This window comes from Colias croceus, chromosome 8 (assembly GCF_905220415.1).
Source record: "Colias croceus chromosome 8, ilColCroc2.1".
Lineage (NCBI taxonomy): Eukaryota > Metazoa > Arthropoda > Insecta > Lepidoptera > Pieridae > Colias > Colias croceus.
Genome location: NC_059544.1, coordinates 3,980,775 through 4,001,414, shown reverse-complemented (window position 1 = coordinate 4,001,414; position 20,640 = coordinate 3,980,775). Strand labels below are relative to the sequence as shown.

The 20,640-nt window shown below is 35.9% G+C and overlaps 1 protein-coding gene across 1 annotated transcript; it reads left to right on the top strand.

Annotated features, from left to right (window-relative positions):
* The first annotated feature begins 9,491 nt into the window (after positions 1-9,491).
* Positions 9,492-10,829, top strand: LOC123693655. Its single transcript, XM_045638841.1, has one exon. The coding sequence runs from the start codon at positions 9,492-9,494 to the stop codon at positions 10,827-10,829; it is 1,338 nt and encodes a 445-aa protein (XP_045494797.1).
* The last annotated feature ends 9,811 nt before the right edge of the window (positions 10,830-20,640 follow it).

Genomic DNA, 20,640 nt, shown 5'->3' with positions numbered 1-20,640 from the left:
CCATTTGCTTGAGGGTGAAATGCCGTAGTGCGTATTCTTGTAACCCCAAATCTTTTCATGAGTGCCTTAAATAAAGCAGATTCAAATTGTCGACCTTGATCGGTAGATATGCGTAGCGGGCAGCCGAAGCGTGCAATCCAGTTCTCGTACAATGCTTTCGCGACGACTTCGGCAGTTATTTCTTGAATTGGAACTGCTTCAGGCCATTTTGTAAGACGATCAATGATGGTAACACAGTATCGGTAATCTCTTGAGAGTCGTAGTGGACCGACTATATCTATGTGTATGTGTTCGAAGCGTTGCGAAGGCGGGAACTCTGCTAATGGAGTGACGACGTGCCGGTGAACTTTTGCTCGTTGACAGCTGATACAAGACTTGGCCCATAACGTAGCGTCTTTATTCATAGCTGGCCAGAAAAACTTCGATGTTATTAGCTTCCGAGTAGCTCTAATACCAGGGTGGCATAGTCCGTGTTGAGCGTTAAATGCCATATAACGGTATGCCTTCGGTAGAAAGGGACGGGGCGATGCGCTTGATAGCTCGCACGTGATTGGTCGATCGAGTCCGGGTAGCGTGACTTCACCAAATGTTAAATTTGTTTGAGTTTTTAATTTTCTGAGCTCTTCGTCGTTACTTTGGTCGATGGCTAACTGCTTGTAGTCGATTACATTAGGGCATTGGATCTCTTCGATGCGTGACAACGCGTCGGCGACTGTGTTCTCTTCTCCTTTGATATACTTGATACTCGAACAGAATTGACTTATGTAATGCAATTGGCGTTCGCGCCGTGGAGTATCGCTACCGCTTGCAGGTCTTGTTAGTGCGAAGGTGAGAGGCTTGTGGTCTGTATACAGAGTGACTTCGCATCCTTCAATTAATCTTCTAAAGCGTTTAACAGCCGCGTACATCGCTAATAATTCGCGATCATACACGCTGTAGCGACATTGCGTAGCACTCATTGCTTTAGAGAAAAAGGCTAGCGGTTTCCATCGGTTCTCAATCTTTTGTTGAAGTACAGCGCCGAGACTATGATCCGAGGCGTCAGTCATGATGGCAAGGGAGCAGCCAGGAATGGGAAAACATAATGTTGTCGCTTCTGTGATGCTTTGTCGGCATTTCTCAAAAGCTTCAATTGCTGCAGTAGTCCATTCGATAGGCGTTTTGTCGTACTTCTTTTTATTATGTAGATACTTGTTTAATTCATTTTGTAGATGTGCTTGGTTCGGTAGGCAGTCTCTGTAAAAGATAGTAGCAGCCTGGACTGGATGGAGACGGGGGCCAGCTCGCAGTGCTTTTCTTCATGATGTAGTTAGTCTTTTTCTTCCAGGTTTTCTTTTTGCTCCGTCGGAGGTCACCAACTGTAAAGGGGTTGTGAACTCAAAGACGATACTGATCGTAATGATTTTATTTTGCACACAATATCCGTATTTATACAAAAATCGACCAAAAACAAAACCAATCAGAATTCTAATGTTGAAATTGAAATTTAGAATGCGCTCTGATTATGAAAAAGAATGCGCCGGCCTGTACACAATATGATATATATAAACTCTATGCATGTCTCCCATAACTTCTTATATTATTATGCTCTTATGCAATGCGAAAATGCATGTTTTGAAACTCCACAACAAACATTTGCATCAAGGTTGCAGCCACAATAACATCGTTCTATTTCTAGACCTTTTAATAATATTATGACGAAACCCACACGCGACAAACCTACACACTACAGCTTGGGTTAGGTCAGTATTCTTTTCCCTTTTAATTACACATTTCCATATCTTTATTTTTGCATTACGGCGATGACTCAAGCCGTAACAGGCGACCTCGCTCGCGTGATTCACCGAATGAATCAGTCAACAAAGAAAGCGAAATTTCTATACTAATATACATTTAGTTACGACTTTATTACATTTGTTTTAGCGTCTGACGCTAATGTTTATTCTAGACCATATAGAAACGCGTGGGTGGCATTTTGAGTACTCGTTGCGATGTTGATATTTTTGTCGAGATAGCAACGCGATTTGCAATAAATAAAAGTTGTTAAACCCACAGAAAGCTCACTATCACTTCCGAGTTTTTGCAATCTGTGAAGTTACACATCCATTATATTACGAGCTTACCTATAATCTTCTTTTCGATTAGTTACAACTTCAATACGGCTTCTAATTTCATAATAATATCATAGCCGACAAGAACATGTGAGCAATTCCCTATTTTGAACATGATTGTTATAATAATCATAATCGAAACCTTCTCTTTGCACATTACAGTGTAAATTCGTAAATGCTGTACTTTCTATTAAACAGTTGAATAGAATTTATATAACATCTAAGATATATCATGCAATATTACGTCGTCCGCAGTTCGGCAAAGTTAATATCGCAAGAAGTAACGTTCTGGACCGCAATCATGTAGCTGTATTAACGTTATAAATTAGGACGTTACGCTGTCAGCCCACTCAAATAATCGTAAAGAAAAGATACTGGTCATTCCAAGCACTTGTGGCGCTCGTTTCGTCTGTTTCATTTCGGTGTGTGTAGGAAAAGTTCGAAATACGACCATTTCCAAATTTTGGCACGTACTTTGTGGGCACAAGTGTTCACATTATTCCTTTGGTATTCATAATTGTACAATTGTCCAGATGTGTATTGTTTCCATTGAAACAGTTGCATTTTGAAAATACAATTTCATTGATTACTAGCGGTCCGCCCCGGCTTCGCCCGTGGTACATGTTTACGTTTTCTCTACATAAGATCCATCCTTGTACTTCAAGAAATGTAATAAAAAAAGAATTATCGAAATCGGTTCAGCCGATCTCATTTTTATATATAAAGGTTATAATATTTTCTAATATGGATTCATTTATGTATACAGTCTCACCTAGATAGAGATACCTATACCACGAATCTATTAAAGCTACTAATTTAAGATTAATAATTAATATTACAAATTACTACTTATGAAGTCCAAGGTATTGTTATAATATGTAAGTTTTGTTAATAAATACAGTACAGAAAAATAATCTCCAAACACAAACTACAATACCAAACAAATTTAACCAAAATCTTCCTACAGAACCGTTAAAATTTTCACAATTCGTACGTTGTGGTGCTGAAAACCCGCAGTAATGGTATTGAAGGCCAGACATCTCTAGACAGCATCACATCGACTTCCACGTGATGCATACGTATTGCTTGATTTTCCGCAACGTAGTTTCAATTGTACCAAACCATTAGTGGTATTCGGTTGACTCTTTTCGATACAATTTGATAGAAAGGATAGAAATCTCTAATGACCACTTTATATACAGATATGGTCTGTAGATATAGAGTTTGTTGAATTTAAGTATATAGAGTAAGATGTGTGTAGTTTTAAAATAATAATTAATTATTTGAAATATAAAGTTCAATCGAGAATGCTAATAACAATAATATCATTGATGCTGACTAATGTTATGAATTTACGTTTATTTATACATAACTATGCAGCTATTATTTTGTTTTGTTATTTAACTGCCACTTCGAAATATGTCATGAACAAAAGTATAGCCAATTAGCCGTACAAATAATACTTTAAACTCCAAAAAGAGAAATAAGAAGATATTCATCCAAGCATTTCAATGAAGCATTTTCCGCATCCGCTTTATAAAGGTATTTTATTACTAATTGACAGCAAAACAAGTGTTAACTCTAAACTGAATTAGACACGCAAATATTTATTTCAATTAACAAGCCCCTTCTAAAGAACCTGCGATTGACACGAAAGAAGAGCTGTGACATCTGAGAAAAAGGGTTCTTTCTTAAACGAAAAGGAATTTTGATTGAGAGCGTACTTAAGCCTTTTACAGCATACTAATTAACTGCGTAGTCGACTAATTGAGTATTTATACACGATATTAAAGAATGCTTTGTAAAATATATGTCGCGATAAAATCTTGGGGTGATGTTGCTTGTTGTTTTGTATCAAATTTAACATTTTTGGGATGTATCGTTATTAAGTAATGATCACTCTAAGTTTAGACAATTTTAATACTTTTTATATATTTTTTGTACATAAGAAACTACAAAGATATCATCACACAATTCGACAATAAGTTCAACATCCTAAAATTCCCATACCACTTTAGAATCTGTTTGTATACAAAATAAATTGAAATCGTCGCTCGATTAATAAAATCGACATTTATGTAAACATCGGTGATACAAAATTTACGATTGAAGAATGACGCCACAGAATAAGGGAGAAACGCAATAAAAGATAGGTAATACATTTTCTTTGTACATTTTTCGCTTGACCACACATGGAATATTTAAAAGTGGCTGGCTTCGGACCTTTCGATCGAATTGAATAGCCATCCATGTGTATAAGGTTTCAATACATTTACATATGCCAAGTATTTCTTATTTATAAATATTATTCTCACACAACATGTTTTATTTACCTACAAATATATAGCTACAACTACAACAGACTAGCCCTTTTACTTTACCCGGTTTTTCCATCTCCGTTAACAAAACTGCAAGCCATTTGACGTTCCGCAAAGCCTGTTATATCCAGAAACGTCCATAAACAATACAAATAATTGTCCTCCATTAAGTTCATACGCAATTACAATCACGCGCACCAGATTGCATTACCTCCGACCAAATCCTTTACGACCTATACAAATGGCTGCCAATTTGATTAAAGTAGTCAACCGCATGCGAAGCGGCGTGGAGTCCTGCCAAAGCTTCGCGGGTTACGTTTTAATACGCTGCGTCTAGTTTGTTTAAATTAGCAGTTAGGGAAAGGGTATTTTTCTTAATCCAGGAGGTGGTTCTTGAAGTAATTTCGTCTTGAGTGAGAGTAAACAGGCTGAAAACGAGAGGAGTGGCTCCCCGTTAATTAGACGAGGTTAAAGAGCAGACGGTATGGCCCCTTGAATCGTTAATCGCAACCCTTATTATGTCACAGTTTTTGTGAAAGGTCTCCGTCAAGACGGTGTGACTAATTAGGAGCGAATGTTTGAACTTCATCTTGTCTTGGAACTCTTTACGAATACTTTTAAATTACGCTTTGAGTACTCAAAGGTAGTGAATTTATCGGGATTCTTTTTGCACACTAAATATTTGATGTTCTCAATAATTATTTAAGGGCACGAAAACTGAGTTACGAATTGTGTTTTTTATCTGTGTGTATTATAGATAATATAATTATAACTAGCTTTCCACACGCGGCATCACCCGCGCAGTCAAAGAAAAACCCGCATAGTTCCGGTTCCCGTGGGATTTCCGGAATAAAACCTATCCTATGTCCTTTCTCGGGTATCAAAATATCTCCATACCAACTTTCATGAAAATTGGTTCAGTAGTTTAGGCGTGATTGAGTAACAGACAGACAGACAGAGTTACTTTCGCATTTATAATATTAGTATGGATTATGAAGGTTTCCTATGAGATTAATTTCCACGACAACATGTTAAGCATCTGGAAGTTTGGCCAACATTTTATTGATACACGTATTACTTAAAATAAATGTAAAGCTAAAATAATTTACTACGAAAAGCAGCCACGCTTATGTACTTAGCCAATTTAACTACGAATATAATCAAGACTTTTCAGGTATGCAATATTATACCATTCTAAAAACTTTGAACCTTAAGCTTGCTTTTAAATTTCCATATAATTGACGCCTAAATATTTCACAACATTTATTAGTTTAGAGTGTAACAAACTTGCGATATTAAAAGTTTTAATTTACTACAAATTTTCGTTTTAACAACAACCGAATTAAAACCAGTTTAAGTCAAACGCCAAAAAATATAACTTTTAACAGCCAGACCTCTTAAATTTTATGTAAAACGAAACGTTTGACAAAATTCATAGAATACTATAACGATACTATAAAGGGGTTTTAAATTCAATATCGGAGCAAATCCCTTTCGATATAGGAGTGTTTTTATTTAGCTTTTTATCGTGTGGATTGGAGCTTATTACCTCGGATTGGGGAACGAAGTCGCTCATAGACGATTATTGTTCAATTTCCGTGAGGGTGTAGTTGATGCGTTTTATGCGTTCAGATATCAGTTATTTTATAAAAAGATATTAATACTTCATTCTAACCGCACTTACGATTTAAATATATTTATCTGGTTTAAATTTTAATAAGTAGGTATTCAAAGATCACTACTTAGTGATAAGGCCGCCAAGTTAGTTGTACTCTGTTTTTTAGCTGTAAGTAATTCTAAGGTTTTCCTATTTGTACAACTAAAAAGTGTTAAATAAATAAATAAATAAAGATATATATAGTTCACTAAACTGAAAAACCATTATTCATTATGTTCTAATTGAGTAGTAAAGACAATAAATACATTAACAATCCACATACAAACGCAATTACATGCGTTATGCCCTTACAGAAGCCTTACAGGTTTGTCAACCAAAATTCTCTCACTTATCAAAGGTCATATTTTCTTACCAACCGATCACACGACTACACAAATTCGGATGGATTTTCATTTAACCCCTAACAAGGGAGGAGTGAACCAAACAAATGACCCTCGTTTCCGTGTAGACACAGCGGTCAAGGATTTGAACCGAGTCACTTATTCCTCGCTATCCTCAAGAATAATTGGTCCGTCTTGCCGTCTGCGGTTGGCGACCAAACTGATATTAATTAGTTTGCTTTGAATTATTTAATACCGCAGTTATACTTACGAGTCTCGTGAGGGATGGTTAATGAATTTAGTGAGTGACTCGATATGGTCAGCATTTACGATTTATATGCGCTTTATATCCGAAGAGCTAAATCGCAACCTGAAAATGTCTGCTGTGAAATTCAATGACAATATTAATACTTATTTCTTATCCAAATGATATATATACCACATATTACTATATAGCCTAAAGCGCGGTTTCAGGCACGGATAAAAAGCTCATATGTGATATTATATTACGCAAAGCTAAGCTTCTAGGAGTCAGGGGTATCATTTATACTTACGATTATAACTCTTTAGCTTCTAATGGTACTTACGATAATACCCCATTGAATTAATATAACAATAATTTCAAAGAAAATCTTTTAAATTGCCTGTGTATAATCTTCAAGAATTATACAGTTTACACTAAGTTGCGAATTTTGTAATTAAATTAACAGTAATTTCAAATAAAACAAATCCATTAATTTCCCATACATTTACATAATCGCTGCAGGCTGATTAAATTTGTACAAAGTAACTGTAAAATCGCTTGCGCTACAAATTCTTGGCTATTATTTATTTAGTAAACAATTGGGTGAAATTACATTGAATCTCTCATTTACATTTACTTTTGCATACATTTCAATAAATTACAACATTAAATAATCGGCTGTAAAGTCTATCTAAAGGAGTATCTTGCAAATACAAAACACCAGTTTTATAATAATCTAAATGCAATGCTATTTCCTTTATAATGACCATTTAAAAAATTACACGCAACCACCATGTTAGTATTTACTTCCCCAAAATTATTAATCTAACTTAGCTTATAATTTTATTATAATAAATACAAACTTTTTTAATTTATTTAGACACTTATTATTTGAATCTCATAGATTAAGTAGTTCGAATATAAAAATCGCTTTGATTAAGTCGTAGACAACTTTAAAAAATCGATATAAGCAATTTAAGTATTTGAATTTAAAGTGGTTCGAAGCAATCGACTATCGGACAAGTTTTTATTAGTTGCCCATAAAATAGACGTGCAACTTGTTACAAGGTAAGCTTTGGTCGCGAACCGTTCAACTTATTGAAAGTTTTCAGTCATAATAACCCCAGGAGAAACGGTTTTCTTTATAAGACGAAATCAAAACACGTCGGCGAAAAAACATTCAATGTACCTACGTTAACAACAAATTTTAAATTGAATATGTTTGTTCGTCCACTTTAGTTTTGACTTATAATTCGTAATTAGATTTATCTATTATCTATATATAATTTATATATTAATTCTCAATCTAATTAAGTCTCATAAAAAACGAGAGTTATTTTAAAGTTCCCTTCATATACAAAACTCTACATAATAACTTACAAACTTACGACGACTTTTTTGTTCATACATAATTTGTAATGTTATAACACGAGCTTTAGTTAACAGCAAATAAGAGTCACATTTGAGCATGACATCTCATAATGTAACAACATTGTACAATTTTAAAATAAATATCTTACACATTGAAAAGCTCAAGTGTAAAATTATCCAAGATTTGTATGGGAAGTGCATGGAAATGGCATTCATTTAAAGAGGCATGTTTGCTAATTCATTACGTCTAGGACGGGGGCGTGAAGGCGACATATTGAAGTTACGAAGGCTTAGAATTAAAGCCGGTTAATTAACAAATGCGTCCTCTTAGCCGATGTTTTGTTCCGTGAAAAGGCATTTGTGTCTCGCAAGATTCTGTTACAGAATGTAAAAGTTGAGCGATTTTAAAAACGTTGGGGATTTATTAGTCTCCGGCATGGTATTAAATTGTATGCCTGATTAAATTGAGTTCCATTTCTGAGTAATTTTAATATACGAAGGTATTATTATTATATAGAAATGTTAAATTAATTATCATAGGCTTTATATGCTTTTCTAATCTACAATTATTATTGACATCATAAGTAATTTGTTTAAAAAGTAAATCGAGTACAAAAATGTATACAACATTATACAACAATGAATCACATTGTAAACAATCTTAGTGCACCTCGACACATTATTATAGAAACTACTGCTCAACTACCACTTGCAAGCCAGCAAAACGCGTTCAGTTCATAAATTAAGCAAGACGTGTCAAATACAACACATTATAGTGGTCAGTAAGGAGCAGCCCCGGGCAATGCGGTGTGGAGGCGCGTCATTTTGACGGACAGTTCAACAAATCCCCTGAGGTCCGAGCATTGTTGATTTCAAGTGGGAAGCTCTCATGAATATTTCGAGGGAGGTAACACCGTTTCAAACTTCAGTCAATTATATGGAGTTATTGGTAATTAATTATTTAGGTATAAAGATGTTGGGTGATTAGAATTAGGTAAATTTGGATAAGAAATAGTTACGATAGATAGGATTTCATTACCTGATAATATAAATAGGACATGATTCATAAAGAGTTCCCTTTCAAAATCTTGTGAAAACTGTAGACACAGACTGTAGAAATGTGGTACAAACACGGTACAAATATATCCGAATTTTTGCAATAGAATCTTTTTGACTATATTATAATATAAAATAATGACAATGTCAAATGGAAACCTTCGTATTCATTGTAAAAATAAAACTGATATTGTGATGAATATTCTAGTTCTTGTTAATTCTTAATAAAGAGAACAATAATATGTTAAAAAAGTAAGAACCTAGTTTTAAAGACTAGTTCGTCAGTATTTTTACAGTATGGGTTATTATTTTATTTTATTTATTTTTTGTTTCAGATGTGAGTCCAAACAAGTAGGAAATAAGGAACATAATAGAAGTAAGTTAGATAAAGGCATGGATCCTTTAGGTGGAAATGTGAAAGAAAATAAGAGATATAATATTATGCAGCCATCCAAACAAAGAGATAGAAATCCATTTGATATACCCTGGCATAAGCGCGTGTTTACCAAATGCTCTAAAAAGAAAAAAAATAAACCTGAACCCTTTATAATGGATGAACCTAAGTCTATATGTGATGTAGATAATGAATTTTATAAAATTATCGAAGGGCGTCCCATTAGATCATTTATAGATATAAAAGTATATATGAAGACCATAAGAGATATTCTTCTAACTCGAGCCAACATATGCTATCAAACATCAGACTTAATTATCCAAATGGACAATGCGACATCTGAAGAATTAGAAGAATATAATAAGGTTGCAAAACTATACGCTAGCGTTAAAACTAGCTTCATATATTTTGCACAAGAAAGTTATGATACCGCTAAACAGTGCCAAAAACTTGCCCAGGAAAAAGCTAATTTAGTAGACATTGCTATAGAAAAACTTAATGATTACTGTTTTGTGGGCAATCGCTTAAGAAATGAAATCGAAAACTTAATTGCAATACTAAAAACGTTGTCTCAGTATGGTCAGTTTTTGTACACTATAGCACCCGTTCCCTGGAAAGAAATGCATCACCGCAAATTTTTAAGGACCAGATCTGTTTCTACCAAACTATTTGCTACTGATATGTCAACACCATCCGATGAACTCGACTATCAATTATTTATTCCTTTACTAAAAAATGACGAGCCTGAACTATATTTCAAAAAGCCAAAGGAAATTATTGATGTTTTTGATGAAATGAGTAAACAATGCCTTAATTACATGGAAATGGATGTCTTCACTTCAAATATACTACGTAAAGTGTGTAGCCGAAGAGACTATTTAAAAGCTATAGTTAAAAATGAGACTGATGAAATGGAAGCGATTATAGAAATTAATAAAAAACAAATTCATTGGTTAGAGCTCAAAGAAGCAGAATACAAAGACAAATTTTACCGAATTCTAATGAACGAGTTTCAGAACTTATTCGCATCATACGAAGTGACAAAACTATTTACGTGCTTACAATATGTACATACACAGATTTTTGCTACTTCAGAAGACCCAAAAGATAGTATTTCTACATTAGCTTTTAACTTGGAAATTATTTATCTCAATCTATCTTCTAAACTGGATGATTTAGATCAAACAGTTGTCAAGGAAGCAAAGCGTGAATTATTCGCAGAAGACATAAAAATGATGAAACAAGCCCGGCTTGCTCAGAGAACTTTAAAGGAGTGTGACATTTTGACTAAGAATCTGTACACCAGTTTTGAACCATCAAGACGAAGGCGTAAATAAGTTACTAACTAGTTTTTAAAATATTTAAGTATCACCCCTAAGAGAAGACTAATTAATATTTCTTATGAATCTCTCAAGTTAAATATTCATATTTATTGTTATGCTGTTGTTTTGCCTAAGGCGGATTATTCTAGCAAGTAATTACCATAAGTTAACTCTCACACAGACAATTCCGCGTTGCCTCGCAAGCATCTGCTTACATTTCGCGCCCTCTGGGACAAAACATTTGCGTTCATGAATACCTTTCCATAATAGAAGCCAGAAACCAACACTATAAAAGCAACAATGTAAATTTTACCTTTATTTCGTTTTAAGTAACGCGAATTTTTGTTTGTTATTTTTGTGTACACAGAAATGGAATTTGCATGTTCTGTCATATCTTTATTGATAACCGAGGAAGGTGTATTTTATTTAACGTTTAACGATTTATAACTAGATATTTTGTTGCAAATTGAATAATCTCGTTTTTGATTAAGCTTCGGAGCGGGGACAAAAAGTTCATATTGTGTCAATTTAACTTCTAATCACTTTTTAAATACGTTAGCAGCGAGACGCTCGTCCGATCAACGAATAAATTTGAATGTATTAACCAACTGATTCAGACTCCGCCCCGTTTGCTGACAACTCGAGGGGAATGTAATTGATTTTTTTTTTATTTATTCCTTTCTTTACACATCTTAGTTAAGTTGTAATTTTGTCGCTATGTCAAATAAAAACCACATTACTTTTGTGTTGTTTAAATTAAATTCTAATTGGATGTAAAGTATCTAATAATATTTTAGCAAATAAAGGCTATTTAATCCTCATTTTTGTGTGTAAGAATTAAATGAATTCCAACTTTTCACTGCTCATAGTAATCTAGACAATATATTAGGTTATATTGCCGAGCCAGCAATTATAAGTATGAAATATGAGTACTTTGCATCCCACACAGTTCAACGAATATGAAAAACTTGGAGCTATTAAGACAATGCAGACTATTCTATTTCTAATATGCGAGGCATTCAGTAGAGAGTAAAAATATTTAATACGCATTTAGGAGCCTGGTCTTTGATGATTCTCAGTTTATAGAAATCCAATTTATTATTTAAACAAAAGTACCGTGAAATGCCAGAGGTTTAATGCACGCATTCCTCTGTTATTAAACCGGCCCGCTAGATGGAACAAAGGAAGCAGTGGAGCGTCGATTGATAATTAATATTGTTTTATTATAAGCTTCGTATCTCGTAGGAACAACAGCGCTCGCAAATCCGTACTCAGCCATGCGTTATAATGCATTTATATTATGCTTAGGCAAATTGGTGGAAGATGTTTATAAAATTTGATCCTTGATTCTTCAATATTCAAAGAGAGAATTTTGATTAATATAATGTTGCTTTGAAACATGTTTAGATTTAACTGTTTAGCTATAAAAAACCCTAGGGTAGGTAAGTAAAAAGCTTTTACCGTTTGTTTACTAAAATGTAAAATAAACCGAAAGATGTTACTCTTCATGACATTATCGCAGCATTAGCATACCAGCGCATCAATCTTGGCATTTTCATTTTGGGCGGGCGAAATGAAAATGACAATTATATCCAAATATGCTAAATAAGTTCAACGGCTTGTCTTATAATGGAATAGTAATGGATATGCCATTTATGCATCGTCTAATCGACGCCAGACCTTCGTCAGACAGATGTGGTGGTGAGTCTAGATAAATTGAACTTTTATTTTTAGACCTTTATTGTTTAATTATGTAAGAGTTTTGGAATAATGGAATCTTATCTATTTATGGCGGGACGCTGTTTAATTGGTTGTGGAAAGATATCTAGCAGATTTTTAGTTTAGTTTTAAACCATAATGGGGTTTAATTACGTTAAATACTAAAGTATAGTAGAGCTAGCTTGTAATCTAGAATCTAGTAAATTTAAAAAATACGTATAGTTTGATGTGAAAAAACATTGCGTGATAATTTCATCTTTCAATTAATGTAGTTATTGAACGATATCTCATATTTCTTTTAAGAGTAATTTATGATCACTTTTTGTTCAATTATTATATCAGTAATTAGAGCCAGAACATAAAAATTGAAGCGCATGTTTCACTTTCGTTATTATTTTTATGAACACAAATTCAAAAACAAAGGAAGCATCGCTGGTAGCATAATATTATCTAAACCTAAAGGTTGCACTAATTGAAGTGTAAATAACAATTACCAAAAGCATCACGCAGATCATATTTTTTTATTAATTCAAAGAAACCTTTACAATTAAATTGTCCACAAAATAGATCTGTGTAGGTATAATCTATACATATAATAAATCTGTAGAAGGGTCAATTCTGTACATTGAAAATATTGAAAAATAAATACCAGGGGGTGTTACTGGATCGACACCAAACCCAAATATGTGATTAAATAAATTTTTGTCTGTCTGTCTTTCTGTCTGTCTGTCTGTCTGTATGTGAAGGCATCACGTAAAAACTAACGGTTCGATTTAGATGAAACTTGGTATAATTATACCTTATTATCCTGGGCATAAAATAGGATACTTTTTATCCCGAAAAAATACGGAGAAAAAAAATAAACCTTAATTTTTCTTAATTTTTCCGCGCGGACGGAGTCGCGGGCGGAAGCTAGTCTATAATATAAAAATGAATCGCAAAATGTGTTGGTAAGTGCATATCTCGAGAGCGGCTGAACCAATTTCGTTAATTCTTTTTTTATAATATTCCTTGAAGAACGAGAATGGTTCTTATGGAGAGAAAACATAAGCATGTACCACGGGCGAAGCCGGGGCGGACCGCTAGTAATAATATATAAATAATCTCAATCGGATTATAACTCAAGTTTACAGCATGTAGACGATATATTTACGAGTAAGTATCCAATAACACGTAAGGTTAATAATTAAGTCACAACATTTACATACCTACTTAAAAATTCAGCAGTGTGAATTTCGGCGCCAAGATTCATATATTATGCTTAGGTACCCAGCGTTTGGGTCGACCGAGTGTGATTGATCGCCGAGATCTCACCCCTGGAACTAACTAATTGGAATTTTAGCTCTAATTGCAGCCATAACTCCATAACAATGTGACTTGACCGTTTTAATCTTAACAATGACGCTTAAACTGAAATTATGAAGGTTTATTGTTTGACTATCTTATCTTTATTATAATTAGCACGGTAATATTATAATAGTAAATTAGCATGATGTTAATAATTATGATGTTAGACTTAAACGCCATTTATTTAATTTCGTCTCAACAGCTTTTATATTTGCGGATACCATAAACTGTGTAGAAGTGAACCTAAAAGATATAGAGACACATTGAAATAAGCTTCATAAAATTTGAAATCCATTGTCTACTAGAAGCTCGATTTTCACAACCGTCATGTTCCTTATGTCTATTGACCCTTATTTGTGTTTGATTACTACCGGAATTGAAACGCATACTCCAAACATTGTACCAAAGAGATTGTTCATTTTTTTAACGAATACGTTAACTGTTAAGCGAATAAGCACGTCTTTGTATACTACTTAATAGTTTATAAACCCTATTGCATTTTTAACATAGCATACCAAATCAATTTAACGCGTAGGTATACCGATTTTAAATGAACAAATATACCTAATGATGGAACATACCATTGTATACAGCTTAAAAAGCACTAAACGATATCGAAATGAAGTTCGCGGGGCGCGATTCAAAACAAATTTGAAGCACGCATGACTGATACTAACGACACAATGATGCATATCGACCCTTTGACGTCATTTTTTGCAAGGGTTGAGTCTCCATTAATCTCGAGACCCAACACAATTAGGTAAAAAAATTGAATATTAAGCTATAGCCATTAGGCCACGCATGTTGCAAGATAAATGACTCAAGGTGCTGATATATGCAACACGGGTTTATTGAAAAAATGATTGATACAGTTAACCTGAGATTAATGCTTTGATAAGCGTATTTGAGACGAAGCCCTTTGCATGATGATGAATGTACAGATCTCCTGTGATAAAAACCAAAATTTGATCCGAATATATTATTATTTTATTATCTAATACCTTTATTATCAACCGAATGTTTCTTATACAGTCAAGTTATATATCTGAAATCTTTAATGGCATTCATAACTTGCGTACGGTCTACCATAAAAATTAGTTTTCTGATTATTATTTTTACACACCTTTAGAGAACCCTTCACAATGTCTTTACTATCAAGTGAACAGATTTCTCACTCAATCAGTCAGACACTTTTTTCGTGAATCTCCACCGGGTATCGAACTCAGAATGTCTTCATTGTAAGACTTGCTCATTAACTTATGTACCAATGAGCAGCTCAAGAGAATTTGAGTGCTCTTAGCTCACCTAAATTTATTTTATGTTGTAGCTGTAGCCTGTGCTAGATTTCTTGATCTTAAATTGAAAGGGCTAAAAACTAAACTAATCAACGAAAGCATTAAAAACTCCATGCTTTTGTATTTATGTAAATAAATAATTTTGAAGTAGGTATACGCAAAAGTGCTCATGCCTCTTCTTACAAAACAAAAATCATTATCTCTATTGCTTTTATATTAGGGCAATAAGAAGGGCAAACCTAACAAATTACGTAAATATGCCCCTCATGGTATGTGATATTAATCTTTCGTACAATGATAAATTATCAGTGTATTCATTCATCAGGGCTGAGTATAAATTCGTGTCAATATTTCGACTAATAAATATAAGAGCATAACATAAAAGAAATATTCAATTATCGAAATACCGAACAAGTAACACAAATAAAATAAACTACGAATATTACAATAATACAAGTGTAGTATAGTGTAGAATCTAGCTGACCCAACAAACGCGGTAGGCCTGTCTTCATGCAAATTGACAAACCCGTGAAGTTTAAATAATCCTTAAATTTTCGCATTTATTTTTTTAGTTTTTAGGACCATTCCTTGAAATTATCTTTCATAAGATCCTTCTGTTGACGATAACGAACACATCAAAATAAGAATTATCGAAATCGGTCGATTCGTTCACGCGTGATGCCGTGACCAAGTGAAACAGAGATTCATTTTTATATATACTTACCTAAAGATATATTGTAGCGTGACAAAAGCATCACAACCCTTTCAATAATCAAGAAACCTCATTCCGTATATGCTTGCGTCTTAAATATGCTTAGCATAATCATAGATATTTATAAGACGCGCAATGAGAAGACAGGTGGCATTGCTCTTAAATTTGCTTACGCGAATTGTGATCTGGTTTAATTTACCCGTAATGGGTTTGCAACGAGCCGCGAGTGTTCGCACTGATTGTCAGACTCCCTCGAGGCGCTAGTTATACCTAATACATGGATTTAAAATACTTTATCATACTTAAGAGTGTTTCGGTTCGAGAATATATTTAGATTAAGCTAGAATTTATTTGTTTACAGATATAAACATGAGCTGTTTTATCGTTACACGGATTGAATTAATTTTTAGTCAACCTTGTTGAGTTGTAATTATGTTAGACGTTATAATATGATTTCTTATATATTCATTTTCAGAGATTATTTCAGTTTGATTATTATCTCAGTAGGAATTATATAACTACCTACCTATTATTATTAAATGTATTATCGAAACAATATATATTACTTTAATTGACCTTTTTAACTGTGCATTATTTAATTTTACTGACTTAAATTCATTCAATAATTCATATTCCAAAATCACCTTTGAAGCGTCTACTGTCCACATTTACATAAAATTAACCATTTAAATAAATTTATAAAAACACAGATATCAATATTCCATCCAATCAATGTATTGAAGTCAACAATCATATCAATTTTCCACATGCAGTACGACTTACGAGCCGGACTGTTCAAACGCAAAAAACCACCACGAACATTTTCCAATTTCCATCTTTTGTTCTATGAAATCCTTTGCAAAGCTCAAGTCTATTTTAAATCCCGCTATATAAGGCCCTATACACTATAGAACATTCTAGATTGTCTCGCGGAGATGACACTACGTCTTTGGGAGATAGCAAAATGCAAATGCTCATGTATTTCCAATTAGCATCCATTCCGCTCGTCTGTCATGTAATAACTTAATCATAACGTCTCGAGAGTAAAACCATTAGCTCGTATCTAAAATGTATATAAGAAAACGCTACGCGAATTGTTATTTGTTCAAGTAAGTTATATCCTACCAAAAACATAAATGTAAAAATTGGAGCCGAGTTCAATCGTTGACTTAATTTGCCAAAAAAAGAAATGAGATCTAAATGTGTGCCAAGTTCTGCAGACAGTCCAGAAATTTATTTACAAAGATGTATTAAGTTCTTAGGTTGACTGAAAACTCAATTGTTTTATTTTCCCTTAGAGAACAATGTTTATTCCAAATATAACTTTTTTAATTTGAATAATATAATTATTTTCACAAAGCAAACAACTAATGACCTTTTGAACCCCATAATTTGATGAGGCTAGTTTTTAGAACCTCACAAAATATAAACAGTATGTAAAACTAGCCTCATCAAATTATGGGGTTTTTTTTTTTTTTTTTTTTTTTTTTAAAGGCACCCGCCATCACAGGGTGTTCGCGCCACCTCTGGAATATTGTCCAGAGACATTATTTTCATTTTTTTATTTTTTTTTTTGTTTACAAAACACAATTTTCAGCCACATAATAAATTAAAAATAGAATTATTACTAAATTAAAAATATTACAAATACAAAGTCAAAAATATTAAAATACTGGGTAAATAAAATAAATGCTACAAAAGTTGAAACTATCCTAATACTAATATCACAGAATCACATCACACGCCATTGTTTCGCTTATTGACTACTTCTACAATATATTTACAATATTTAAAGAAAGTATCCCTACACTTGTCCCCCAGGGCGGAAGGCAGATTCTCACCCGTCATCGCCATGCCCAATTTTTGCTCAATAGCATATCTATTGCTTGCAAAAATTGGGCACTCGAGTAACAGGTGAGGAACCGTCTCCTCTACTCCGGGCTGACATAGACACGACGGATTCTCCTTCAGCTTGAATCTGTTCAAGTAGAAGGCGAATCCGCCGTGACCAGTCAGTACTTGTGTGGTGTGGTGTGTGATGTCTATTTTTCCGACTACTTTGTATGCAGCAGCAGCGCTTGGGAAAAAGAGCTTCGTGACTCCGGCCGTTCCTCCTACTTCGTATCTCCTATCCCATTCGCCAATCGTATCCTGTCTCAAGATACGCTTGACGAATGAAACAGGACACAGATCGTAATCCGGTTTCCTCCTCAACCCCAGAGCGGCCCCCCTGGCTAACTCGTCTGCCCGTTCGTTCCCCTTCAGCCCTGCGTGCGCCTTGATCCAAAACAGGGAGACCTCCCGCCTCTGCAATGCAGCTTTTCGGAGGGCCGCCCGTGTTTGCACAGCCAGGGGATGAGGGGAACTCAGGGTGACCGCCTGGAGTGCCGATCTGGAGTCGCTGAGGACACCGACCTTTGCCGCTCCACTCTTGCAGGCTATATCTACTGCTCTTTTGAGCGCAAGGAGCTCAGCCTGATAGACGGTACAATACGGCGACAACGCAAGCTTGATGGCCTTTGTCTCGATCGCACCTTCCCATACAGAAAGGGCGGCTCCGACTCGACCCTCAATCTTGCTGCCGTCCGTATAGATCCTATGGACGTGGCTGTCAACCACGTCGGCATAGGTGCCCTCATCTACCAAGACGAACCCCAGCTGTACCTGCTCTGCCGGATGTGGGTCCTCAATCGCGGGTGCCATTCGTTCCACCTCCCTGTCCCTCATCACCACCGGGTGCGACACGCCCTTCCTGATCTCATAAAGCCTCGAAGCTTCGAGTATTCTGAGATCAAGAGGGAGTATCCCAGCCAACAGCAACGCAGAGTTCAGAGAGACAGTCCGATATGCTCTGCAGATCTTCAAGGCAAAACCTCGTTGCACGGTGTTGAGCCTCTTTCGGACCCCCATCCTTTCCGCTGTGGGTGCCCACACTGCTGATGCATACAAGATAGTCGGTTCTATAACGGCGATATATATGGTCTTAACTACTTGGGGGTTAAGCCCCCAACTTACTCTGGCTGCTCTCGCTAACAGTTTGTAGCGGGCGATTGCCTTCTTGCAAACGCTCCCGACATGGTCGTTGAATGTCAGGCCGCCGTCAATAATAAGGCCCAGTATCTTAACATTATCGTAATATTGGATGTCCACACTCCCCATTGTAAGTCGTGGCTTGTCATATTTTAGTTTTCGTGTCGAGAGCAGGGCACATGTCTTGTGTGGCGCGAATTTCAGCTTATTTCTGACACCCCATTCGTCAATTTTTGCTAATATGCGGTTTGCCTTGACCTCTACTTCTAAACCCGTATCTCCATCAAACACTAACACTATGTCGTCGGCAAACGCCTGACAGAACACTTCCATCTCCTCTAACATCCACAGCAGGGGATCCAACAAGAGGTCCCACAGGAGCGGTCCACCTATGGACCCCTGTACGCACCCCTTGTTGGTCTCTCTACTTACTTCCACACCTGCATACCTTACATTCACTCCCCTTTCACTCAGGTAGCTGCTAATCACCCGCCTCATGTTCACCGGACACCCAACTTCGGCCAACCGCACCTTTATGGCTGGCCACCAGGCGCTGTCGAAAGCTCCCTCTATGTCTAGCGAAACCACAACAGAAACCTTCTTCTCCTCCCTCTTATTTCTGATATGGTTCACCAGTCTATAGAGGGCGTCCTCGGTGCTCCTCTGTGGCATGAAACCATACTGGTGGGGGCTTATTTTGGGCAGCAAGTAGAACCTGAGTCGGGCGACCAACATCTTTTCGAAGATTTTGCCGAGAACAGGTAAGAGACCGATCGGTCGATAGGCTTTCGGTACCCGGTATGATTCCCTGCCCGGCTTTCTCAGGACCACCACAGTCGCCCACTTCCACTGTTTGGGGAAGTAGGCGACAATGAGGCACCTGTTCAACAGCGCAAGGAACCACTCCGGGTTACAATCTACAGCGTGCTGGCAGATGTCGGCCGTGAGGCCATCCGCCCCGGGGGCCTTCTTGGGATTGAAGGACCTAACGGCTCCCTTCAACTCCTCCATGATGAAAGGAGGATCGTCCGGACCCATCGGCGGTTCGGTGTCCAAGGACTCCGCCCGCAGGCGCGTCAGACGATGTTCCTCACTTTCACCACTCTCCAAGTCCACGGGGTAGAAAGTCTCCACCAACAGTTCTGCAGAGCTTCGGGCGTCGAGGGTTCCACCACCCTTCGTAAGGGGCAGATCCTCCTCTCTCCTAGTGGCTCTGTTCAGCACCCTGTAGATGCCCTCCCAGACCCCCTCTCTATCCTGTTTCCGGCAAAACTCCTTCCAGCTCTCACATTGCGCATCTTTCACAGCCTTTTCATACTTCTCCTTTTGTTCAAGATACAATCCAACAACGCGGTTTCTGCGAACAGGTGCTGCGTTTCGGATCCTGCGTCTCCTCATGGCAACTTCCTTTTTCATCTGCGCGAACTCATCATTCCACCAAGACAAATTGAATACCTATGTCATTAGTTGTTTGCTTTGTGAAAATAATTATATTATTCAAATTAAAAAAGTTATATTTTGGAATAAACATGTTCTCTAAGGGAAAATAAAACAATTGAGTTTTCAGTCAACCTAAGAACTTAATACATCTTTGTAAATAAATTTCTGGACTGTCTGCAGAACTTGGCACACATTTAGATCTCATTTCTTTTTTTGGCAAATTAAGTCAACGATTGAACTCGGCTCCAATTTTTACATTTATGTTTTTGGTAGGATATCATTA